This window comes from Lissotriton helveticus, chromosome 7, assembly GCF_964261635.1.
Source record: "Lissotriton helveticus chromosome 7, aLisHel1.1, whole genome shotgun sequence".
NCBI classification, from domain to species: Eukaryota; Metazoa; Chordata; class Amphibia; order Caudata; family Salamandridae; genus Lissotriton; species Lissotriton helveticus.
The window spans coordinates 1,198,119,377-1,198,146,097 of record NC_136068.1 but is presented as its reverse complement, the minus strand read 5'-3'; the positions used below and the strand labels follow the sequence as shown (position 1 = coordinate 1,198,146,097).

At 47.2% G+C, this 26,721-nt stretch overlaps 1 protein-coding gene across 2 annotated transcripts in view; it reads left to right on the top strand.

Annotated features, from left to right (window-relative positions):
- The first annotated feature begins 1,462 nt into the window (after nucleotides 1-1,462).
- The window catches only part of ADAP2 (ArfGAP with dual PH domains 2), a 267,951-nt gene continuing 242,692 nt past the window's right edge, over nucleotides 1,463-26,721 (top strand). For both annotated transcript variants that reach the window (XM_078654379.1, XM_078654378.1), the window contains exon 1: nucleotides 1,463-2,106. In XM_078654379.1, the coding sequence (XP_078510505.1) occupies nucleotides 1,758-2,106 (349 nt within the window). In that variant the 5' untranslated portion in view covers nucleotides 1,463-1,757. The remainder of the gene's footprint in view (nucleotides 2,107-26,721) is intronic.

Genomic DNA, 26,721 nt, shown 5'->3' with positions numbered 1-26,721 from the left:
GGCAGGACCAACTCACACTTCCAGCTTCTAAGGTGGATGAATTGAGTACCGTTACATTGGGTAATAATAGTACCTTTTAATTGTGTTGTGAGTGCGCCTGCTGGCCAAAATAGACTGCCACTTTAATGCATGCATGCAACACATAGAGCCAGTGGTTCAACGGCTCCGTCTGAGGGGGGATAAATATATCACTTTGTGTGCAGACTAATTACTGAAATTCATGCGCATCAGCAAAAACAGAGGCCTGTGGTCGTCCAATTCTCATCACATTCTCTGCCTCTCTAGTCATCCCTCCACTGTAAATTGCATGGAATGCGGCTCGCACAAAGACTCCCTTTACCTGGGGAATGCCTGTGAGGAGCATGCTGCCCACAGCAGAAAATCAATAATTCCCTCTATCTGTCTATCTATCGCACTCACTCTATCTATCACCAGCACTCTATCTATCTATCTATCTATCTATCAACCTATCTATCTAGCTATCTATCTATCACCCTCACTCTATCTGTCTACCTATCGCACTCACTCTATCTATCGATCGCCCTCACTCTATCTATCGTTCGCCCTCTATCTATCGCCCTCACTCTATCTATCGTTCGCCCTCTATCTATGGCCCTCCCTCTATCTATGGCCCTCTCTCCCTCTATCGTCCTCCCTCTATCGTCCTCCCTCTATCTATCTATCGCCCTCGCTCCATCTATCTATCGCCCTCACTCTATCAATCGCCCTCACTCTGTCTATCTATCGTATCACCACAGCATCACTCAGCACCACCACAGCATCACTCAGGGGCACCACAAAATCACTATGCGCTACCACAGCATCACTGAACGTCACAGCATCACTCGTCGCCACCACAACATCACTCAGCGCCACCACAGAATCAATCTGTGCAACCATTCAACAACAACTGGTTCAAATGTGTTCTCTCAATGTTTCAAGCTTTATTACAAATGTCACAAAAAGATGTTAATATTTCACTTCTGTTCTTGGATTTTCGTCACAATATACACTGAACATAATCTTCACAAAAGTTATTTACAAAAGTTTAAGTTATTGCCATTATACATTACAAAAACTTTTATTTAAGTATTAATTATTTTAAAAAATGAAAAGCCATTGTTATTTGTACTATCAATACATCTAAGTCACGTAAATACAACACATATTGCATTACAAATGCTATAGGTGTCACATTTGCGAAAGTTACAACTATTGGCATTGTAAATGACAAAGCTATTAATTTCGCTATTTTCAAAACCAACACATAAATGTGTCATTTACAATACCAATAGCTCAAACTTTCCTAATGCGAGACCAATTGCATTGCAAATGCTGGTTTCTGTCGTTGTACTTTAAATCCAACACAGATATTTCACCTCGCATATCTTTTCACACCTGCTGCACTTTGGCCGAGCAGTATACCTTACGAAAGCTCCCTTAATGCGGCGCTCACTTCCTCGTACCGTTTTGCCATTTCACGCCGGTAGAGCACGTTTTGTTTGCACGAGACCTCAGGCATCAGGTGCCCCTGCTTAACATTTAAGGCCTGTATCCGCAAAGCCGCAGACACGGCTTTGCGTCACTTGCTTGTTTTTGTTGAACCGAATCCAGCTCTCCGGTTGGTAGAGTCCTTCTCCGCGGTTTGCGACACGTGGGGAACCGCTTCGCCTCAGGCTGCGGCTCGGCTGCCAGGGCAGTCCGCAAGAGCCGGAGCCAGGGCAGACACTGCTCACAACCGGTTCTATAGCGCCTGCATGCTACTCTTCGAAGCAGGCAACGGTGAAGCCGCAGAGCCCGTTCCACAAGTTGTAGTTTCCACGTTCCAGGGTCTGGTGGTAAAAAGCCACATCTTTCTTCCCGCACTCTGCTACTGCTATACTGCTCTTTTTTTAATAATAACAGAAGCGGCCAGAAAGCAGCTGTGGGGGGCTGCCGGTGGCGGGCGCCTCTGTTTCGAAGAAGGACAGCGGCCCTCCTCGGACTGCAAACGTGCAGCGAGAGAGGAGCTTGGATCACAAAGAATGTCTGGCGGAAACGAGAAACTTTTATACGAAATCAAGACCCTGCCGGGGAACCAGGAGTGCGCCGACTGCGGAGCCCCAGGTAGGAGGACCGTCTCCTCTCGTGATTGGTTGTCTTGTGCGTAATTCACAGCGGTCAAGTGTGACATTTCCATGGTAATTAGTGTACTTATGAGTGGCATTCCACTGCCAAATTTGTGACACTTAGAGCTATACTTTCGCGCAAGTAAAAGCCAACCAATGACCACGCGCAGATAATTGCCCTCGAGGCCTCAAGGCACTGCTGGACTCACCTGTGCCACCAGAAGGTCCTGAGTGACTCCATCTTAGGACGGGTTGGGGGGTGGGGGGCTGCAAGCAATGCTGACTGCAAGCGGAGGCACCTGGGCATGCCTTCCGGTGATTGGCTCTGGCCGCAGGGGAAGCACCGCTTACAACGGATATATCGCATCGCGCTGACATTGCATCGCGGCTGTTACATCGTAGACGACATCACATCGCATGTCATCAGGACGCATGCAAGTGCATCGCATTTCCTTATACATCGTTAACGATTACATCGTGAATCGGGCAGAATTTGTTTATTTAAGAGTAAATTGAAGCTAAATTGCATTATTAAACACGAGAGTTCATTTAATCAGCGCATATGTGAGCGGTAAAATGGAAATTGTAAAATGCAATTAAGTTTATTTCAGTTAATTGAAGCTAAGCTAAATTGCATTATTAAACACGAGAGTTATCATCTTGCACAGATGTGCATATATTACCACGGCAGTGGTAGAACTAGCGCTTCGAAGCAGGGCAGGTGCAGTCAGGCGCTGCCCCTGCAGACCCGTCTCTTGATGGGACAGAGCTGCCAGGCTAGGTCGTCTCTTGATGGGACAGAGCTGCCAGCCTATGTGAGACAGATGTGCATATTACCACAGCAGTGGTAGGTCGCAGCAGGAACAGAACTAGCGCTTCGAAGCAGGGCAGGTGCAGTCAGGCGCGGACAGAGCTGCCAGCCTAGGTGAGACAGATCACAGATGTGCATATTAGAACTAGCGCTTCGAAGCAGGGCAGGTGCAGTCAGGCGCTGCCCCTGCAGACCCGTCTCTTGATGGGACAGAGCTGCCAGGCTAGGTCGTCTCTTGATGGGACAGAGCTGCAGGCCTAGGTGAGACAGATGTGCATATATTACCACAGCAGTGGTAGGTCGCAGCAGGAACAGAACTAGCGCTTCGAAGCAGGGCAGGTGCAGTCAGACGCGGACAGAGCTGCCAGCCTAGGTGAGACAGATCACAGATGTGCATATATTACCACAGCAGTGGTAGGTCGCAGCAGGAACAGAACTAGCGCTTCGAAGCAGGGCAGGTGCAGTCTGGCGCTGTCCCTGCAGATCCGTCTCTTGATGGGACAGAGCTGCCAGGTCGCAGCAGGAACAGAACTAGCGCTTCAAAGCAGGGCAGGTGCAGTCTGACGCTGTCCCTGCAGATCCGTCTCTTGATGGGACAGAGCTGCGAGCCTAGGTTAGACAGATGTGCATATATTACCACAGCAGTGGTAGGTCGCAGCAGGAACAGAACTAGCCCTTCTAAGCAGGACAGGAGTCCTTTATAGGAGTCATTAACAGCACATTTCAGAAGGTCTTCTTTACATTTGTGGGGTCAATGTCTGTACCTCTCCGAAGGGCCGCTGTGCCCCTCTGCGCGAGTGCTATACATCTAACGGGACAGCAGAAACACATTACTCATCCTTCCTGTCTGTTTAATTTGTCAGTAGCCCTCCCCACCCCCTTTCCAGCAGACCTGCTATTTTTTCATTGGGACAGTACTAAGCCCTCCCCCACCCCCTTTCCAGCAGACCTGCTATTTTTTAATTGGGACAGTACTAAGCCCTCCCCCACCCCCCTTCCAGCAGACCTGCTATTTTTTCATTGGGACAGTACTAGTGATCTCAGCAGGGATGGTTCATATGCCTTTCACAGGCGAGCACCACGTGATCCCATCAGGACTGCTATGCTGTGTTTGGGGCAGTGTCACTGCTTCGCAGGAAGTCCTCTGCACTGGTAATGTGACCGCACCCACACTTTGCTGGAACACAACACACCAATGCCAGCATTTTACTTGGGAAATGTCGATTTTAATCACCAAGACTCTGTCCTTTGATCCAGACCGTTCCTGCACTGTCGTGTCGTATGTTTAATGGGGCAGTGTGGGCAGCACAGCACTTGACTCTCTATACGGGCACATTTCTCACCAGTGACACTCCTATACATGGAAGGGATCCATAACACCATGTGATGTCTTTGCAGAGCAGCCATGCTTTCAGTGGGGCAGTGCTGGCACTTCTCGGGGAGACTGCGATCATAGTAATGGGACAGTCTCTTAGCAGCAGGGCTTCCATGCTTTCAGTGGGACAGTGCCAGTACTTCTCAGTAGGACTGCTGCTATCATTGTGATAGGACAGTATTATCTCTTAGCAGCAGGATTGTCCCACTTTCAGTGGGACAGTCCTAGCACTTTGTATCCGCTCTTAGCAGCACGATTTTCACACTTTCAGCGGGGCAGTGTTATCACTTCTCAGTAGGACTGCTATCATTGTAATAGGGCAGTATTAGCTCTTAGTATTAGCTCTTAGCAGCAGGGCTCACCCCCCACCCCCCGAACAACCCATTGGCTATAACGAATTTGAACGTGCGGGCTAAACCATCGCGTTGTCATGTCGCGCGATGTAAGGTCGCCGATGTGACACGCGATCCTATTGCATGGCCGCATTTGCGTTGCAACATCGTGCGATGCTAAAATCGCCGATGTGACTGCAATTGCGATGTAGTGACGGCGATGTAAATTACCGCGATGCGATTAAGTACGATGGATCGTCATACAACCTGGCCGCAGTGTGCTAGTGCAGCAAGCCGTGTCACTGCAAACTTTAAATTTCTTCTATACCTGTTCTGCAGCTCTATTCTGGCCCACAGGATTAAATAAAACCTCTGATTTCGCTGGAATCTCATCTCTCAAGCCTCTCCTATGACTCCTTGGCCACTGTTAATCCCCTTACACATCCCTTCTCCAGTGTGTGTTGACACGGCCCCCCTTTCTCCCTATTTGTCACTCTAGTACAGTGCTTGTCGCTAGGTTCACACTTTAAAAATGTCACATACACATACTTGGATTGAAGTGTGAAATTCTTCAGAAAAACATTGTTTCATGGCCTGCATGAACATTGCAAGCAGAGTTATAATTAAAAAGGCCGGAGTCAAGTCTAGTAGTCCAGATGTATATCCCAAACAGGCATTACCTATCACAGGCAAGTCTTTGCCCACTGAAATGGCGTATAACTGCCTCCGAATACATTTGCAATTGCTGTTTGGTAACTGAAGATCGACATGACAAGCCTTTCAGCTCAATTCTCTTTCCTATCTCCGCAAACCCCCCAAGGAAGACGCGGGAGACGGGAGCTTGGTAAATTGCTGCTTTATTCTTTTTCGTCTCTCCCCAACTCCCCTTCCTGTTCCCCGCCTCTTCCTGTTCCTCGTAATGCCTGCCCTGTCTTGATGCCAGGGTCAGGCATGACGATACAACACCTCCCCCTTGTGTATATTAAGTGTTCACCTTACTTCAGAGTTCTTCAATGAGCAGAACAGGCCTCCGAATTGTTCTTCGTGGTTGGCTGGCTTGTATCTGGTCAGGCGGGTTCTTGTCTCTTGGGTTGTCAGGCTCCAGTGCCCAGCGATGTTCACGGTCACTGTTTCTCTCTTGACTTGATGATTCCGTGTCTCAGTCAGGTTCTCGAACTCGAGTATGGGCAGATGGGTTGCACCTTTTGAAGTGTGATATGTTTCTGGTCGTCCGCTTGCCTTCAGACTCTGCAGTGACCATGGTCCCTTTTCTTCTTGTGACTTGCAGCGGGTGTGCAAGGTAGCGACTGTCTGCTTTGGTTCTGTTGTCCTTCTTCACAAATACCCAGTCTCCTTCTCGGATGCCAGACGTCTTGGCATGTCTGCGGTGATCAGCATATTCTTTCATTTTGGCTTTCTTGGCGTGATCAAGTTCTACTAGAGTGTCATTGTCTGTGGTCACGACTCGGGATTGCGTGATAGCATCTGTAGTTGGGAGCTGGGTACGTGGAACTCGCCCAAGCATTAGAGTGGCGGGCATTGATTTGTGGTGCTGTGCTTCGTGGTCCAATAGGCTCGCAGCACATTTAGTGCCGGTTGAATGTCGCGGCGAGCCAGTTCAGCCTGCTGCATGGCCTTTTTGATTGTTCCCATAAAACGTCTACCATCCCGTTGGCCTGGGGCCACAAAGGAGTGATCTTCCGATGTTTGAAGTTCAGGTGTTTTGCAAATTCTGCAAATTCTTGTCCATTGAATGGTGGCCCGTTGTCCGTCTTCACCACCGTAGGTATTCCCCATGCCGCGAATGCTTCGTCGATGACACGTATGACGGCCGTCGCTTTATTGGAAGAGATTTGATGAGCAATGAGAAACCGGGAGTACTCGTCCATGATGACGACAATGTATTTCCCTGATTTCAACGGGCCGAAGAAGTCAATGGCTACTTGTTTCCAAACACTGTCTGGGAGGTCCGACATCTGCAGTGGCGCGGGTGGTTCATCTCGTCCCACTAGTTGGCAGGATGTACAGTCTTGGAGCGTGGCCTCTACCATCTGGTCGAGGGACGGGAACCAGACGCGTTCTCGTAACACTTTCTTCGTGGCCACCACTCCTTGTTGTCCTTCGTGTGCCAGGTTGACAATTCCTTGTCTTAACCTTTGAGGGATCATGATTCTTCAGTCTCTCAGTAGTAGTTCGTCCGTACTGATAGATAGTTCTTCCTGGACGTGTTTGAACGCGGCAAGTTCTTGAGTGTTGACAGCTTAGTTTCTGTGAGCGTCGTCTAAGTGTCTCCATGAGTTGGTGCGGATCAGAGCATAATGTTTTGAATTGTGGCGTCTTGAGCTGATGCTTCCCGGATGGCTTCCAACGGGACCGTGGGTGGACAGGCATGGTCGATGACGAAGTGGAGGTATTCCTCCGCCACAGAGCGTCGCACTTGTGTTCGGGTCTGTCTGTGGGTGTCGCGTCATGTAGTTCGATGGGTGTTCTGCCTTCCGGGTTTGTGGATAATAGTGTAGGTGTAGTCTTGTAAGCGAATTCCCCACCGTTCAATCCCTGGGGGCATTTTGTCCCGCGGGTTACCAAAGATGGTTGTCAACGCCTGGCGATCCGTGATGAGCGTGAAGTGTTTCCCGTAGATGAAAAGATGAAAGTGTTCACACAACCGCAAGGCTTTCCTTTTCTGGTTGGGAGTAAGCTTTTTCCGTGTCGGTAAGACTGCGACTGGCGTATGCGACAATGTGGCGTTGGTCAGCTTCATCATCATACTGTACCAGGATTGCACCTAATCCCACTGGGCTGGCATCCACAGTGATTTTGGTCTTCCGTTTGGTGATGAAATAGGCTTGGTTGATCGCAGTGCTCACCGCCTCTTTGATTTTGTTGAAAGCATGTTCGCAATTATCTGACCACGTGAATTGCTGTCCCTCATGTGTCAGTTCTCTGAGTGGATAGCTGATGGTGGCATAGTCTTTGATGTAACGCGCACAGTAGCTGGCCATCCCTAGAAATAATCGGAGATCACTGACGTCTCGTGGTTGTGGAGTGTCCGAAAGGGCAGATACTTTCTCGGGGTCAGGTCTCATGCCGTCCGTAGAGAAGATATGGCCGTAGAATTTAAGTGTTGACTTATGAAATTCACACTTGTCCTGATTGAGTGTGAGGTTGGCATTAAGGAGGGCATGACAAACCCGATCAAGTGCTTTATCATGTTCTTTCTGGTTTTCCCTAAAGACCAGGATGTCGTTGCTATAGTTTAAAGCGTTTAGAATGTCTCTCCCAACTACAGATGCTATCACGCAATCCCGAGTCGTGACCAGGAGACAATGACACTCTAGTAGAACTTGATCACGCCAAGAAAGCCAAAATGAAAGAATATGCTGATCACCGCAGACATGCCAAGACGTCTGGCATCCGAGAAGGAGACTGGGTATTTGTGAAGCAGGACAACAGAACCAAAGCAGACAGTCGCTACCTTGCACACCCGCTGCAAGTCACAAGAAGAAAAGGGACCATGGTCACTGCAGAGTCTGAAGGCAAGCGGACAACCAGAAACATATCACACTTCAAAAGGTGCAACCCATCTGCCCATACTCGAGTTCGAGAACCTGACTGAGACACGGAATCATCAAGTCAAGAGAGAAACAGTGACCGTGAACATCGCTGGGCACTGGAGCCTGACAACCCAAGAGACAAGAACCCGCCTGACCAGATACAAGCCAGCCAACCACGAAGAACAATTCGGAGGCCTGTTCTGCTCATTGAAGAACTCTGAAGTAAGGTGAACACTTAATATACACAAGGGGGAGGTGTTGTATCGTCATGCCTGACCCTGGCATCAAGACAGGGCAGGCATTACGAGGAACAGGAAGAGGCGGGGAACAGGAAGGGGAGTTGGGGAGAGACGAAAAAGAATAAAGCAGCAATTTACCAAGCTCCCGTCTCCCGCGTCTTCCTTGGGGGGTTTGCGGAGATAGGAAAGAGAATTGAGCTGAAAGGCTTGTCATGTCGATCTTCAGTTACCAAACAGCAATTGCAAATGTATTCGGAGGCAGTTATACGCCATTTCAGTGGGCAAAGACTTGCCTGTGATAGGTAATGCCTGTTTGGGATATACATCTGGACTACTAGACTTGACTCCGGCCTTTTTAATTATAACTCTGCTTGCAATGTTCATGCAGGCCATGAAACAATGTTTTTCTGAAGAATTTCACACTTCAATCCAAGTATGTGTATGTGACATTTTTAAAGTGTAAACCTAGCGACAAGCACTGTACTAGAGTGACAAATAGGGAGAAAAGGGGGCCGTGTCAACACACACTGGAGAAGGGATGGGTAAGGGGATTTACAGTGGCTAAGGAGTCATAGGAGAGGCTTGAGAGATGAGATTCCAGCGAAATCAGAGGTTTTATTTAATCCAGTGGGCCAGAATAGAGCTGCAGAACAGGTATAGAAGAAATTTAAAGTTTGCAGTGACACGGCTTGCTGCACTAGCACACTGCGACCAGGTTGTATGACGATCCATCGTACTTAATCGCATCGCGGTAATTTACATCGCCGTCACTACATCGCAATTGCAGTCACATCGGCGATTTTAGCATCGCACGATGTTGCAACGCAAATGCGGCCATGCAATAGGATCGCGTGTCACATCGGCGACCTTACATCGCGCGACATGACAACGCGATGGTTTAGCCCGCACGTTCAAATTCGTTATAGCCAATGGGTTGTTCGGGGGTTGGGGGGTGAGCCCTGCTGCTAAGAGCTAATACTGCCCTATTACAATGATAGCAGTCCTACTGAGAAGTGATAACACTGCCCCGCTGAAAGTGTGAAAATCGTGCTGCTAAGAGCGGATACAAAGTGCTAGGACTGTCCCACTGAAAATGTGACAATCCTGCTGCTAAGAGATAATACTGTCCTATCACAATGATAGCAGCAGTCCTACTGAGAAGTACTGGCACTGTCCCACTGAAAGCATGGAAGCCCTGCTGCTAAGAGACTGTCCCATTACTATGATCGCAGTCTCCCCGAGAAGTGCCAGCACTGCCCCACTGAAAGCATGGCTGCTCTGCAAAGACATCACATGGTGTTATGGATCCCTTCCATGTATAGGAGTGTCACTGGTGAGAAATGTGCCCGTATAGAGAGTCAAGTGCTTTGCTGCCCACACTGCCCCATTAAACATACGACACAACAGTGCAGGAACGGTCTGGATCAAAGGACAGAGTCTTGGTGATTAAAATCAACATTTCCCAAGTAAAATGCTGGCATTGGTGTTGGTGTGTTGTGTTCCAGCAAAGTGTGGGTGCGGTCACATTACCAGTGCAGAGGACTTCCTGCGAAGCAGTGACACTGCCCCAAACACAGCATAGCAGTCCTGATGGGATCACGTGGTGCTCGCCTGTGAAAGGCATATGAACCATCCCTGCTGAGATCACTAGTACTGTCCCAATGAAAAAATAGCAGGTCTGCTGGAAGGGGGGTGGGGGAGGGCTTAGTACTGTCCCAATGAAAAAATAGCAGGTATGCTGGAAAGGGGGTGGGGGAGGGCTTAGTACTGTCCCAATGAAAAAATAGCAGGTCTGCTGGAAAGGGGGTGGGGAGGGCTACTGACAAATTAAACAGACAGGAAGGATGAGTAATGTGTTTCTGCTGTCCCGTTAGATGTATAGCACTCGCGCAGAGGGGCACAGCGGCCCTTCGGAGAGGTACAGACATTGACCCCACAAATGTAAAGAAGACCTTCTGAAATGTGCTGTTAATGACTCCTATAAAGGACTCCTGTCCTGCTTCGAAGGGCTAGTTCTGTTCCTGCTGCGACCTACCACTGCTGTGGTAATATATGCACATCTGTCTAACCTAGGCTCGCAGCTCTGTCCCATCATGAGACGGATCTGCAGGGACAGCGTCAGACTGCACCTGCCCTGCTTTGAAGCGCTAGTTCTGTTCCTGCTGCGACCTGGCAGCTCTGTCCCATCAATAGACGGATCTGCAGGGACAGCGCCAGACTGCACCTGCCCTGCTTCGAAGCGCTAGTTCTGTTCCTGCTGCGACCTACCACTGCTGTGGTAATATATGCACATCTGTCTCACCTAGGCTGGCAGCTCTGTCCCATCAAGAGACGACCTAGCCTGGCAGCTCTGTCCCATCAAGAGACGGGTCTGCAGGGGCAGCGCCTGACTGCACCTGCCCTGCTTCGAAGCGCTAATTCTAATATGCACATCTGTGATCTGTCTCACCTAGGCTGGCAGCTCTGTTCCCGCCTGACTGCACCTGCCCTGCTTCGAAGCGCTAGTTCTGTTCCTGCTGCGACCTACCACTGCTGTGGTAATATATGCACATCTGTCTCACATAGGCTGGCAGCTCTGTCCCATCAAGAGACGACCTAGCCTGGCAGCTCTGTCCCATCAAGAGTCTGGTCTGCAGGGGCAGCGCCTGACTGCACCTGCCCTGCTTCGAAGCGCTAGTTCTACCACTGCCGTGGTAATATATGCACATCTGTGCAAGATGATAACTCTCGTGTTTAATAATGCAATTTAGCTTAGCTTCAATTAACTGAAATAAACTTAATTGCATTTTACAATTTCCATTTTACCGCTCGCATATGCGCTGATTAAATGAACTCTCGTGTTTAATAATGCAATTTAGCTTCAATTTACTCTTAAAAAAACAAATTCTACCCGATTCACGATGTAATCGTTAACGATGTATAAGGAAATGCGATGCACTTGCATGCGTCCTGATGACATGCGATGTGATGTCGTCTACGATGTAACAGCCGCGATGCAATGTCAGCGCGATGCGATATATCCGTTGTAAGCGGTGCTTCCCGTCACAGAGACACATTTAATAAGCCAAAATATGATAGAGTGAGAGGACCACATGAAGATAACCATTAACGTTCCTCTTGGCAGCACACTATTCCACTAATTATACCTTGTCGCCACTATTAGAGGTGATCAATCTGCAAGTCAGTCTTTCTTTCATCCCTAAGGGAAGATCCGCTCTTACACGCATATCACTTCTCCCCTGAATCGGCTAATACTAACAATGCAAGAACCTTCACTGGCCTGGTTGGTCCTTTTCAGGACCCCTTTCCAGGGGTCACTGGGATTGCGGGGGCTATTGGGCCAACCAGTGGTGGTTGAGGCCTTTTACTCCTAGTGTCCCAAGCCCAGCTTACTGTGGATTCTAGAGAAACTGGGTCAAGTACTCCATCTGCACTTGGCTTTCAGAGGTAAATGTGGATGAGCAGTCCAAGGCTCCCATTTTTGAGGGTGTTGGGTGGGGGAGTTGAGGGGTGGGGGTGTGGGTGGATATAGATTAGTAAGCACAGGCTCACAGCTCAAAATGTGTGCAGCAGCAATAAATAATTGGCCTACCAAATACTCACTTATATGAAAAATAAGAAATATTTAATTTCCACTCCTACCCATCCAAAGGAAGAATACAGCATTTAGAAACAACTACACAGTCCTTCCCTGAGGTCAGGGCTCTAGTGTCACTCTAGTAAGTTCCTGTCCACTCATTCCTCGTGTTAGTGATCATGGGTATTACCCATTCACTATTGGTAACATCCAAGGTAATGCTCAAGTCCTCCTCACAGGTAACAAAGGTGCAGCAGCTGTTTCCACACCCCTCGCACAGGCTGTCCACTCGACAGGGCTCCCCTTTGAAACTTGCTTCCACCAGCACTCCCCTCTTTCTCGCAGGGGGCATTGATCTTGGAAAGTAGGCGGGTGCTGGCGCTCCAGGCTGCAGGGCAGGTGGTCTTGGTTTCACTGGGTGATGCCCCTCAGCCAGCAGGGAGACTGGCAGGCCTTGTCCCCCAGTCCTGGTCTGGGGCAGAAGGCTTGTAGTGCTTCTCACACAGCCAGTCTGCCTGCTTGGCAGATGACAACTTTTGGTGTCTCATACGCCCCTTCTTATAGGCCATTTCCAGACACCAAATGTGATATATGGTCTGAGTCCTCGAAGTTTTATGTTGGGGTTCTGAGTCTTTTGAATTGCATGATCCTCTACCCCCTTTTCCTCTTGAAAAACCCTCTGTCACAGCAGGGATGCCTCAGACGCTGACAGTCCCACAACTCAGATCATTGGAGTTACTAGTGTTCATACCTGCATGTCAGTCACAGTGATACACGTATCAAAAGAGTAGCCCAGGGACCACAGTGCTACTCTTTGTGATTCTCTTATTAGCCATGTCTCCTTCCTGAGAGGTGCCTAGGCCCCTCCCATGTGACCTCTCACTGAAGCAAAGAGCACCCTTCGAAGTGTAGAGGCGATGCCTGGTTCTCCCCGCCCCTGTGTGTGTGTCCCACCTAGCTTATAAGAATGCATCAATTGACCAATCTGTCTGGGGGGATCTCTCTACCTCTGATCCATGTTTCACCAGGCAGGCCTGGGTCTCCCAAAAGGGACACAAGGGCTACCGATGTATTGTACCACTCACAGGCATACATACACCCAGTGCATGTATACATACACCCACTGCACAGTACGGCATTCTCCATGTACTGTACCATTCAGAGGCACACCTACATCCAGCACTTGCATTCAACATGCACGCACTGCCCAGCACGGTATCCTTTGTGTACTGTGTCGTAGATAAGTGCACATACACCCAACACATGCACCAATCATGTATTCACTGTGTTTTTCATGCTTTGTACCACTTACAGGCACATATACACTCAGCACATGCACTTATCTTGCACTTACTGCACAGCACTACATCCTTTAGGTACTTTACCACTCTCAGGCCCATACATCTCCAGCACATGCATACAACATAGATACACTAATTAGTACTGCATTGTCCCTGTATGGCACCCTCCCCAGGCACACATACAGCCAATGCAGAAACACCACTTCTGCGCTGTGCAGCACTTCACACCAGTCTGATGTAGGCCAAGCGTGAGTTAATCACACAGCAGTGGAACTTTACAACATGAATGAGCCTGTAGGCCTCATTCCAGTGACACAGGTTAACAAGCATTGGCATAGCCAATAGGTCTTACCTTTGGAACCTTATAAGTGTTTAGCCATGCAACAGTTGATGTTGTTGCACCAAGGATATTGTGCTGCATAACTAAATATTTATAAGGTCCCAAAAGCGAGACCTATTGGCTATGCCAATTCTTGTTTTAATTATTATTTTTTAGAGCGCCTGCCAACTGCAGTTTGCTGCCGGGTTGCTCCTTTTACACAATGCATTTTTGGAAAGACTCGTTTTATTTTTATTCATCGTTCCAAGATAGGTACCTACCATAATGGATTGGTAAATATAAAAAATAAACAAAATGGAGGATCTCTCATTTCGTATGTATGCACAAGAGTTGTGATGCGCGCATGTACATGTGTCATTATAGCTGTGAGGGTAAAATACGCTTTTAGCTTTTGGTTCCAATACTGCACTACCTGTGCAAAAAGTATCGGCAAAGACAATAGGTCTACATTGACAAACAAAAGGTGAGACAATTGTCTTTGCCAAATGCTTGTTTTTTTTAAGAAAGCCTTAGAAGAACATCAGCAAAATGTGCTGGGCAGCAAGTTCGAAATATGGCCAGCAGAGTGTGCTGTCGACCCTCCAGTTGCCGATGGTATGCATGCTCAGCAGTGCTAAGGAGTCGGAGAGGAAGCTGAAAACACACGTTTCCCCTGGATACGGTCAGTGTTAAGTCCCCTTGACCAGGGTGCAATCAGAGAGTAAAATTATTTCAAAGCAAGCACGCTTGTGAAAGATTAGAGGAGCCTGCGGACATTGCAGATGCTTATATAGTCGCTGACACTGGAGAAATGTGCAGAGTGTGTGAGGGGGATTGAGGTGGAAAGGGCAATAGAGAGAATGAGGTGGGGTGAGGGGAGGAGAGAGAGAGATGAAGAGGGGACCTAGAGAGACTGGCGTATGGGCGTCGAAGAAAGAGAGAGGAAGGTGTGGAGTTACAAGTGATGGAGACTGTAGGAAGAGAGCCCTGTCAGAGCGTGTGGAAATGAGACGGGGTCTGTACTCTCTTGCGTGCGCTCATTACTGAGGTGTTCGGATGTCAGCAGGCCGAGGCCATGTAAGCACAAGTGTGCCTGGCCTGGCCCTGCCGGTGACACTGGAAGACAGATCGTGCGCTAGAAGTGGCCCCAAGACAATCAGTGGAAAGAAAAATAAGCACTCCTGCTTGTGCTGGCATCCACCTTGCGGGAGCGGGCCATCTGTTTTCAATTAGCGCGCGCACCGCTGCTTGCTCCCGCAAGGTGGATGCCAGCACAAGCACGAGTGCTTGAAAAGAGCTGACCGATTCCTAAAGGTCACTCCTAGAGCAGCGCTGCATGCTATGCTCTAGGCGAGACCTAAAAGGACATGTTCACTCCATGAATCACTACACAGGATGCTTCCATCTCTGCCCTCGTGCTGCTTAACTCCTGGGGAAGGCAGAAGCATTCCACCATGAGGGTAGCGCTCTGGTCACCCCTACCAGTCCAACAAGACTGCAGTCCCAGAGAAAGGCATATGTCATGGCGGACACACATGATCCATGTTCGCCCTTGACAACAAACATCAGCATTAGGGATCCAGACATCAGTACAGTTGGACACTTAGGCCAGGAGTGCCCGCCTATTACCACAAAGACAACTTTTCTGTCCCAATAGTTCTCGTCAGTGTGGTGAGTAGGTTCTCATACCTGTGTATTCACCTATCAGGTGAGGAGACAAATGTAAAACACAACAAAACCTACACAGAGACATGCTGCAAAGGCACAGGGCTCTTCAAAGTGGGATGAGAGATATTAGACATAAAGAGCCGTACTCCTAGAACACAGTATTTTTATTTTTATGAAGGTTGTTCAAGGTGACAGATAAAGGCTCTTCTGTGGAGTATGAGAAAGACACCATGCAGAGATGCTTGAATCTCGTTGACCTTGAGCATTCAAGATGGTGTTCTGTGTTGCTCAAGGTTGATGACAGATGCTTCATCCCCGGAGGAGGTGGACCTTGGGTTCAGGACAACAAATCAATTGACCTAGGGCTACATCCTGCTCGGACACTTTGTTTTTCTGATGTTAGCTTGGAATCCATCACGCCTGGATCATGATTGTCAACCTGCGCGTTCCGTTGCACATTTAGCGCCCGTTATTGGAGTACCCCTGCGAACTTGTGGCATTGTTACCTGCCCCTTATAAGTGGTTGCTAGCCTCACAATTTCCCTTCAGTTACAATTGGGATACTGCTCCTCACACCGCTGTAGTTTTGCCTTAGGTCGAGTCCCCCTACTTCCCCAGGATTCCTGCCCCATTTCACTTTATGGCAAAATCAGCTGCCTCATCTGTAGGCAGCTCTTTACATCCATAGTGGGGACTCTATGTCTCAGCCTGTGACTGCCCCTATCACACCCCTACTTTCTGTATGATGGTCCTTTTCCCTTGAAGTTCTGTTACATAGCTTGATTTGTGCTCTACTGTCAGTGTTGTGATGATAACCCAACTTCCTTCATCCTTCATATGCACCCCTTCCCCTGGTTGTTTTTTCTGCCACTCCGGATGCCACCCAGGCTGTGCCAGTCCACTTCTACCATCTGATCCGTAGTCCTGGCTGCTGCTCCTTGGGGGATCTGGTACACACGCACCTCTGGTTTCATGCATATAACTAACTCGCAGTTAGAGATGCCAGCTGCTTGTATTGTTGCTGCTGGCACCGCTCTACCAGCCTCTGGTCTGCCCGATCGTCTGAGTGCTCAGCAGAATGATGCAGGTCTGGTGAGCGTCTCTGGTGCTTTTAAGTGTATCTGGGGGGAATTGCAGAAAGCAGGAAAAAACAACCGGAGAGCTCCCACCTTCAACTCTGGAAATCAATAGAAGGTTCCATTGATCCAAAGGCTGGACCCAGCGCTTACTGTTTGTTTATGCTTTAGTGATGCTGGATTCACGTGACCCTGAGTGGCCTGGACTTTTTTTCCAAGAAACTTTTTATTGCAGTGTAAAGAAACAAAAAAAAAAGAAACAGATACAGGTTATATATTCCCATGAGTGGGACCTCACAGGTGGACAAAGTCACATGAACAATAGAGCATCAGGAGTATTAATATTATACGCTGTCAACATTGGGTTCCCATCTGCAAAAGGTCAATGATACTCCATAATTAGATGTCTTATATATAAAAAGATAAAGGAGACCAGCAGGTATAGTTTCCACTCGAACATTGCAAATTGCATAGACCATGGAGGAACTCCCCGCCCACCTCCAATGACCCCGTGGGAGGTGGCATTCAACCCATAGGTAGTGGGACTTTTAAGGGTAGGGAAAACATATAACTAAAGAGCACACTTTACTAATCACATCTGTGGCGGACTACGGTACGCCACCGGGCGGCTGGCACGAGAACGCGAAGGCGCTGTGTCCCAGGGACAGAGTGCTAGCAGGCCCCAGCCATCGGATATCTGAGACTCCGTATGTCTCACGAGATAGGCAATGGAATGAATCCTATACATCCATAGTGCCGATATCGGCAACGCCCCCCGCTTACCAGTAATTAGTCGCGCTACGCAAAATGAACAGTCCACACAAGTTATGTTGGAAAATTTTTGCTGCAGGTTTATTACATACAAGGATTATGTCAACTTGGTGGGTTAACCTACGGGCGATCCAAGGGCAGGCAGTGGTGACTAACCTAAGCTGCTATGCCTGCCTGATGAGCCAAACTGCACCTTGGCCAACCCAATGGGTGCTACCATTTATGTGGGGTTTATCGCCCAGTGAAATAGAACAGAATGATTAGGCGGGATACTGTAATTCAGTTCTTATTTATTTATCCAGTGGGTGTACACAGACAATATTATCTCATTCTTATATCTCTACTCTTATGACTGTATGGTTTTGGAGTCTCCGGACCAATAGAAGTTTCTTGGGATATTTCTGGTTTCCTCACTTCCCGTCTAGATCTTTGGTGAAAACCGTTCTCGAGAAAACAAAAAAAAAAGAAAGAGAAAAGAGAAAAAAACAAGGCTTTAGGAATACAGCCTTTTGAAGATATGGTCCTTGTGGGTATAGCTGTGAGGGGGTTGGTACCAATCACACAAATGCACCACCACCAGTGTTGCACAGGTATGTTAGCGTTGTTCAAGTTGTATCAGAACGTTGCACTGCACTTAGCCCCACAAACGCCTGCTTCCCTTCCCTTCTCTATATCCAGGTCGGGGGTCGCGGGATGCATGTCCCGTTTTGAAAAGAAGGTACAAAAACGGGCACGTACCTTAGTAAGCCACGGTTCTCCTGGACCGTGGCTGGAATGTACATTCTGCTGGAAAGGGTCCGGCTCCCGCTTTGTTTCTTTGCGGCTGTTGTGTCCACGTCCTCTTCCTTGGCCTTCTTGGGTATTGGCATGACGAGGACTTCTACGACAGCAGGACCTTCAAGTGGCGGCTCTTCCTCAGCTTCCTTTGTTTTGTCTTCCTATTTTCTTGCATGCCATCTGTTCGTCAGAGAACTGCATATGTAGGCTTCAGTTGTTCAATCCGGGGCTCTGATAGGTCCACGTGACATCATCACGTGATGTGCCTGCGTCTTCAGGAAGTTGGTATTCTTAAAGGTATCGTCAACAATATCCAGCGCCTTATCTAAAGAAGATTGGAAATAGACGTTAGGAGAGACATAAGGGGGCAATGTATCCTCATTCTCCTCTTCATTCTCAAAACACTCAGGTACGTCATGACACCCCCTTACATACCATGGACCCCTAGTCCATAACGTTTACTCATGCCATTTTAGGGGAGGAGCATAGCCAGGCAAGCCCCTAGTAGCTCAGGCTTACAACCGCCCGAAGGACTAGCGGGGGGCTGTCATTTTCAACCATGGTCCTGCCGTAAAGACTCCTGGGATTTTGGCATAATGCACCCTTATTGTACTCCTGAAAGGGTACCCATCGTACCAATCCTGCAACACATATGTATACATTATTATATTAAATGTATTAGCCAGCCCTCCCGCCGGCGCTCAGGGTAAGAGTATCAAAGGGTGACAGCGTGCCCAGTAGGGGACAGAAGATGGCAAGTGGGTGGGGGCAGGTATAACATACTTGTCCCCAGCCCACTGGGCACCGGAAATGATGCCCCAGAGGCGCTGAATGTAGGAAGGACTCCCAAAGGAGAGGGTCCCTACGACAGGGCGTGGGGATGTGTCTAATACGGCACCAAGGGGAGCACCCTCTTACAGGGACTAATGCGTGCACCGTGGGCAGCCGCATTCTTAGGACCGCGGGGCAATGTTATTGCCCCAGTGACAGGTAATCCCGCTTCGCTCCAGTGTTCTTCAGAGGGGTTGCTTGTCTGTCTTGGCCGACTGGCAACTGTTCAATTTGTTTTTTAAAAAGAAAGCCTCACTTTTGAAATGTAATATTTACAAAGTATCAGTGACTGGCACTTCGCCTCCAATACCATACAAAGAGCCCAGGTGTGGCTGGGCTCATAATTGCCTGGAGAAGCCAGCAACTCATAGCAAGCAGACGTGTGAGCACCTCGACCCAGATTGGAGTCATCAGAGGAGTTGTAATATGCGTGACTAATGCATTTTATCACAGTGGTGCGACTGCATTGCTGAAATGCGTTAGTCTAACTCCTGATGAGTTGTACTTGTCAGGACTGGTAGCTATTACACCTTCACAAACCTGGTAGTTTACTGGCCGAATTCTGTCATGTCCTGTAAGTTATGTATTAAATCAGTAGAACTACCTGCTCTGGAGAAAGTTCCAAGTGTGTATAAGGGAAGTGGTTTCTGAAGCCATTATTTGTGTTTTTTTACTGGTCACTTGATGTCCAATGTCCCAAAACACATATTCAACATGTGGATGCAGTAGAATCCATCCAGTGCCTAGAAAGAGAAGTGTGGATGAGGCGCTATATTATAAACAAGTTATTATTTAATAACTGGTGAACTGGGCTCTCTATCATGTTAGAGGCGCTAGTAATAACACGGCTTACTAGTTAAACGTACACCTAATTTCAGGTACAGCTATGTTTTTTTTGTATTATGACTTTATTTTATGTACTTGAGTAATACCAGGCTCTCAGGTTACGAGAGGCCCGGTTGGCTTGCATTACACCCGCCACCAATTTGAAAGGCAATTCACAAAAAATGGATTCCCTCCTGCACTTAGGACCCACATTAATCTTGTGCGATACACAGACCTTTGATATCATCACTTGTGTATTTGTAGAACACAAATTGACCATAAATCGGTGCTAGGAAGTGGTTAGTCCATTAGAGAGGGGCACACTTTGGGTGCCCCTGCCCACGTTGTCCTATAAGCAACTCTTTGGGGTCTCAGTCATGGACGTTGCAGGAACGACCCCTGATTTGCCCCTTAACACCCCTGGCACTACCTTTGTGTCCCAGGCCTCAGAGGTGGCAAAATCACTGCCAAAGTGACAGAGGCTGCTCTTTATTTATGCACAGTGCATTTGTCTTGATTACTAAATGGCAATAAAAAGTGATTCATGTAAAAAAATGAATGCTACAGAACAAAGAGTACCATACCGAAGTCAATAATATTTCAGGAATTCTGTTTTTATTGACCTGAAAAATATGACATCAAAGGTAAGGCAGGTACTGTCGGGGTTAGATAATTACTTTAGCAGCATTTATAAATAAAAAGAAAAAAGGTAAACACACCTAGGTTGATGTAATCAATATCAATTGTATTTGTAAATTAATTCATTTTTCTGGTATGAATAACATATATACAGTGCAGTAAAAGATGTATATAAAATGTTCATTCAGCAGAAGACCGTGTATGTAAAGTGTTTTAGGAAGAACATCCAGATTTCTATGGACGTGCAAGCATTTCACCAACAAAAATCTGAAATTGGTCTCAGCATGTCCAGATTTTATTAAGAGGCAAATGAAGCGCTCCACATAATTTAAAAATCCTATTAGTTGTTTATATAAGACCATCAACACACAAGAGAAAAAGCTTGCCCTACATGGCGAAGTAGCGGCACATTTAAAGTTAAAAGTTACCCCTTGTATGTTGAAAAAAACTAAAGAGATTCTAAAGGGTCCTGAATTGTGGGCCCGACGACACAGCTATAACATTATTGCAAATTAACACTAACAAATAGGCTACAAGGTTGGTGGGGCTATTTAATGATTGCATCCAAAAGCTTTGGAGCCCTTTAGCAAGCAAGGGTAGTTTGACTACTCTTATTTATGAGAAATGCCTGTACACCGAGATGTCTTCTTATGAGACGAGTTCTTTACTTGATCAAATTGGGAAAGCGTTTGGGACCTTCCTGCTCTCATTTAGAAAAATGCCATACGTCGTGGCGCGGTCAACACAAGCATGAAAGAAAAAACAATCTATGCGTATGCTTTGTCATGAGAGGTTGTAGGATAAATTGCAATATTTAAAACTGGACCATAGGTTGTTACACTAATCAACAGAACTGTCTTTTAATTCACAGATCTGTATTTAGGTAAAGTCAAAATGAATGCATTCCAAGGCTTTACAAAGAACAATGGCTTAAACAATGTTGTTGTGTAGCGCTCAAATTCCTTCTTCATGTTTTGGTTGTCACTCTTCCGCGATTTCTAGTTCAGACTCATTTCTTGTCCAGCAATTAAATGACCCATGATTTGTGCCATTGATGTACCACGAGAATAATCACAGGTCCTCTTAGTAGGTGCCTGACTCAAGCACAGTTTATATATTGCTCTCTGAAAACGAGGTGAAATAAAAAAGATAAAGAGAGCTCTAAACCCCAGAATCTGAGCCTCAGCTGGCCATAAACTACCAACGAATTGAAGTTTGACCCAGGCTTCGAAACGTGAGCATGTCATATCGCCCTTCTTAAGTCAAGCTTTGTGCATAAGATTTAGATTTCGGAATCTCGGAAGCAGATTGGAGTATGCTAGTCTGTGGAAGGGGCAATCATAGGAAACTGGGGCACATGTTTTCATTTTCTGCTCATTTTACGATAGACTCGAAAGAAAGACCAGAAAAATAAGGGAAACTCATCACACTTTTCAAGCAAACTCTTGAAACCGTGGTGGTATTTTTTGAGGCCCAATGCATCCGATGTTCTTGGCAACCACACTCTCTGGATGCTGAGGAGACTGATGGGTGTTTGCTAGCCAAGTGTGGCTTTTACTGTGATAGAAGGACTAGGCTCAGGTTAGATGGTTCATGTGTGGGGCCAAGTGGTTACATTGATCCAGTGGTGGCAGGTGGGGCCCACAGCGATTAATGTTTTTGTACAGGAACTTATTTTTCCTCATTAGACTTTGACCCACAACAATAGAGAGAAAAACACAAAAGGGGAAAAGAAAGAGAAACACGAAATAACGTGACAAACCAAGCACGTATGAAAAAAAACTCAAGGAGGGAGCTGGAGGGACGGGGGTGTCTGTAGGTGGGTGATAGAGGCATACGGTGGAATCAAGACCACGCAGCCTTGTATTTGGCAATGGCACCCCCTTAAGACTGATAGGACACCCATTATGTTCCTCATGCTGTGAGCTGCAGGCAGGGCATTAATGTTTCTGAACTTTTTCATGAACTGAATGGTTGCCTGTATATAGTGGCAGAGTTTGCATCAATTCAGTTTGCAGCAATGTTTTTCAGTTTGTATTTGATTCTGTAGCAATGTAAGTTTGTTTGTAATTGGTATTTGTGCCATATTTGTGTCTGTGGGAATTTACAGGAGAAACTGTGTTATGTAGCACTATAGTTTACCATCTCTGCTCTACATTGACTTTAATCTTGTGTTGTGACAAATATAAGGGTAGACATCCTGTTGTTTTGGTGTGTGTGAGATTTAAAATGGTCATTCGTGGTATTTGAAGCAAATATTTACAACTGATGCTATAGAAACAGGCCACAGAAAAAGGTGAATTGCTGTGCTGTGGTAATTAATTTTACTCTGCACTACGTATTCCTTTATGATTTGTTTGAAAGCTTGACCCCGAAGCTATGTGTTCTTTAAAGTGTATTTATTAAATTTCTGGTTTGGGGCATCCATGTTATGATTATTGATGTTTCCATGACATACAGGTTAATAGACAAATAATCCATAGCCACATTGGGGCACAAATTGTTTTGATGCTGCTGAAATATTTTGAGTGACAAGTCTCCACATCCATTCAAACCAGGAAAATGCAATCACTAGATTTGTCTGTTCCACGGTGCTGTTTCTGAGCAAGCCTGAAGTGCCTTGGATGATGTATATGTCCAAGGTTTTGAAACTTGAGCCACGAACTCTGGGACAGTTTACATTTTTATGTTGACTTACAAATAATAGGGAAACAAGGATCTCCGAGTTTTTAGATGCTGTGGAACATGAATGGTCAACAAAAGAAGGTTTTGGGTCCTATCCCTGACCAGCCTGGACCTCAACAAGCGCTAAACAGAACAAAGTGGCTAGTCCGGTTCGCTTTTTTCCAAGTTTACGCCCTACCCAGCCTGTCAATGTTACGTGGGCCACAATTTGTTTAGAAATTATTTATTTTTCTTTTTTTGACATAGGTTTCATTGATTTCTCATATGGCATGAAAAGCCCAATTGTCAAACAGTTGGATCAGCCCACAGACATCAGTGTGCACAATATATACAAGTGACAACTTAATTCGAATCACAAAATAAATCACAATAAATTCTCAAAAATTGGAAACACCGAGCCACATTACTATATACAAAGCACATTTAGACATACAAAACATTCCATAAAAGCAACACTGTCCTTTGAATTGTAAACCATTGGATAGGCGGAAATGAACAAATACTACGGACTTCCTGCCTATCTCAAAGAACCTGTGAAAAGGTGTTTTGTTAGGATTGAACAACTGGGGCAGGGACAATGGTACTATTTATTCCCAGCTGCACCCTTCTTCCTTATCACAGGCCTGTGCTTTTATGGAATGTTTTGTATGTCTAAATGTGCTTTGTATATAGTAATGTGGCTCTTGGTGTTTCCAATTTTTGAGAATTTATTGTGATTTATTTTGTGATTTGAATTAAGTTGTCACTTGTATATATTGTGCACACTGATGTCTGTGGGTTGATCCAACTGTTTGACAATTGGGCTTTTCATGCCATATGAGAAATCAATGAAACCTATGTCTAAAAAAGAAAAATAAATAATTTCTAAACAAATTGTGGCCCACGTAGCATTGACAGGCTGGGTAGGGCGTAAACTTGGAAAAAAGCGAACCGGACCAGCCACTTTGTTCTGTGGAACATGAATGGAGCAGATGCGCCTGTTCCACCACCGCTGTGGTGCATAAGTCTGATAATTTGATTCGGTACAGTCCAGAAGTTAATAATAGGGTCCCCTATGAGTTCTGCTTGCAGGGGCGGCCTTAGGCATGTGCAAGCTGTGCACCTGCACAGGGCCACCAAACCCCAGGGGCCACCACGCCAATATATATCCTTAATATAATAATCCTCTGAGGTTGGATACATATTTGCGTGGCGGCCCCTGGCAGGGATTTGGCAGTCTGTTCCACTTCCAAACACCCTGAACCCCCCCTTCACTGGCATCCGCGCCTGCATCCCTCCTGGTTCCTGATTCGCTTCTTTTTTTCCCTACCCAATGCTGGCCCGCTGGTACAGGCGTATATAACATTGCAAGCTAAATGAAAAGAATTCGAGTACACAAATCTGGTTATTCGAAACGGAAGAGAAAGGCGGCTTAGCAGGCTTTTGTAGCGTCACAGGAAGGAGCAATCCTGAACTTTATCACCCAAGGGAAACCTAAAGATGGAGAATCCTCTGGTCAGAGTACTGCTATTGCACTAGGTAAAACAGGCTCTGACGACCATAAACTAGAACAAAAAAATTATGATATCCATGAGCAGAATGATACTTGTGGCTGTCCCTGGCAAGGATGTTTCCGGGCACTGATTCTTTCTCTGTGGGGGACTGTGGGTCTGGGGCCCCTGTCGTGGCCCTAGCACTGCAGCCGTCTGTGCCAGTCCCTCACATCGTGTCACAATATACCCTCCTCCTCCTAAATGTTATCGTTCTGAGACGAATTCAGAAGGGTAGGAGCAGCCGCAGGTGCTGGTCATCTAGCGCCTTTTCAGGACGTTTTATTAAAACACCTTCCTGAGCTCCGGGGGGCTCCGCCCCGACCCCCTCTTCCGGGGCCCCCTACCTACGCTCCCTGCCCAAGGCCGCCATGAGCCTAGAGCCGCCCCTGCTGCTTGTAATTAATATCCAATATCTTTCTATATCCACCTCATGCCTTTAAGTATTTCAGAGTTTTTGCACCATGTTGAGTAAGTGAGCCACTAGAACATATCACCTGCATGAATAGCTCTTAATTGTAAAATTGTGTTTCTGAGATACCATTGTGCTTGCACTACAGTACAGATGTAATTTGAGGCTTTAGAGGAAATCGTCATGGCCCTCAGGTAGGCTGTGCTGGTGACGGAGCGGTTCCGTCATGGCCCGCTCGCCACGCCTGCGCGGCACTGATTTCGCGCCTGCGCTGACGTTCTAAAGAACAGGCGGGCCATGACGAAACCGCTCCGTCACCAGCACAGCCCACCCGAGGGCCATGACTGAGCGGTTCCGTCATAAGCTTCGGAGCGCCGCGCGGCCGCCCCACCCCCTTAGCACTGCGGCGGAATTGCCGCCGCACCGAAAGGGTTAATGAAACAAAACAATAAAAGAAACACAATGAACTCCACTTTTAAGGGGAGAATAGTTTTTATCTATAGTAGTGAAACCACATGCATCCAGCAACAAGGACCGGAGTGCCCCAAAACACAATAATTTAAAAAGGAAAAAATGCAATGTGTTCCCTGTGTCAAAGCCACAACATCAATAATATAAATGAAATAAAAAAAAAATAATTGAGGCTTTTGTTTAATAACAGACAACTCCATTCCATGTTTCCATTCTGTCGACCACCACTACATCGTTGTGGTATCTTCCACCTTGTTTCTTTCCCCCCGGCATCTCCGCATTCAATGGAGCTGCTCGCGGTGACATCACTTAGAATGTCACCGCGACCAGCGTTCGAAGGCGAGCGCCGGTGGCGAGAGTGAATCTGCCACCGTCTGAGAGTTGCTGTGGCTGAGGTCGTTCAGTTTATACTTTTGTCCTTGGACCGAATAAACGACTCATGTTTCTTTGACGAACTGTCTCTGCATTTTTGTGGCCACTTTCACACTGGCGACGAGGGTCATTCGGAAACTGCGACCTCAACACGCCCGTGAGATCGGAAGGCGCAACGAGCTAGAGAAGAGAAATTGTACGCTTCCGAGGCAGACTGAAGTGCTGCGAAAGAATCTTGAAGGGGAGCGGCAGCGGAGTTGCGAGGGTTGTCAAGTACCAGTTAAAGAAAATAAAGGTAACGGCTGGAAGTGCTAGCTGTCTGAAGGTGCGCTGTGCCTATACCACGATTCAAGAGCAGACTGTGTGCGAATTGTGACAGGGGTCACGGAAGCGTGTGGAGCGGCTGTAATAAGCGGGAGTCGGACAACCGTGCGGTGGAGCGCCAGCTGGGATCGTCGTGCACTGGACTGCCTGAGGTGTCTGAGGAGAGCTTGGCACTACATGGATGAGAGGCGGTAGCGGCGTGATGTCTGCCTGACAAACCTTGCAACTGCACCAATATTTGCGTTGCCCACTTCATAAACCCGTTAGCGCGCGCCTAGACGCAAGTCACTATATCAACGCCCTGTTCTGGTGGTAGTGAGGTGACGGGCGGTGTGAGCAGCGCACAACTCACAGGTACATCGGGGATTCAAAAAAAAAAAAAAAAACCTTTGCGACCAGCACATCACGGGTCTTGAAACCGCATCGGCATTGTGAATTTCAACCTTTGTGCAACTTGGAACCTTATTTGAGCTTTCCCCCACGTATCCTTCGGCATTCTGCTCACAGGGGTGTGGGCTGTGCTGGACACCTACATCGTAGCAAAGAAGTGTAACTGTGAACTTTCCACCTCCATTCGGTTTCATTCTGTTCACGATTAACGAAAGCGCAACCTTTTTGTGTATAACTCACCTCTGAGTGAAAAGGCTTGCACGCCATTGCCATCTAGTGGTTCTAAATGTTTAATGAATGTAGTCTGTAAAGTTAGAGCTATTGTTGATTCTGTG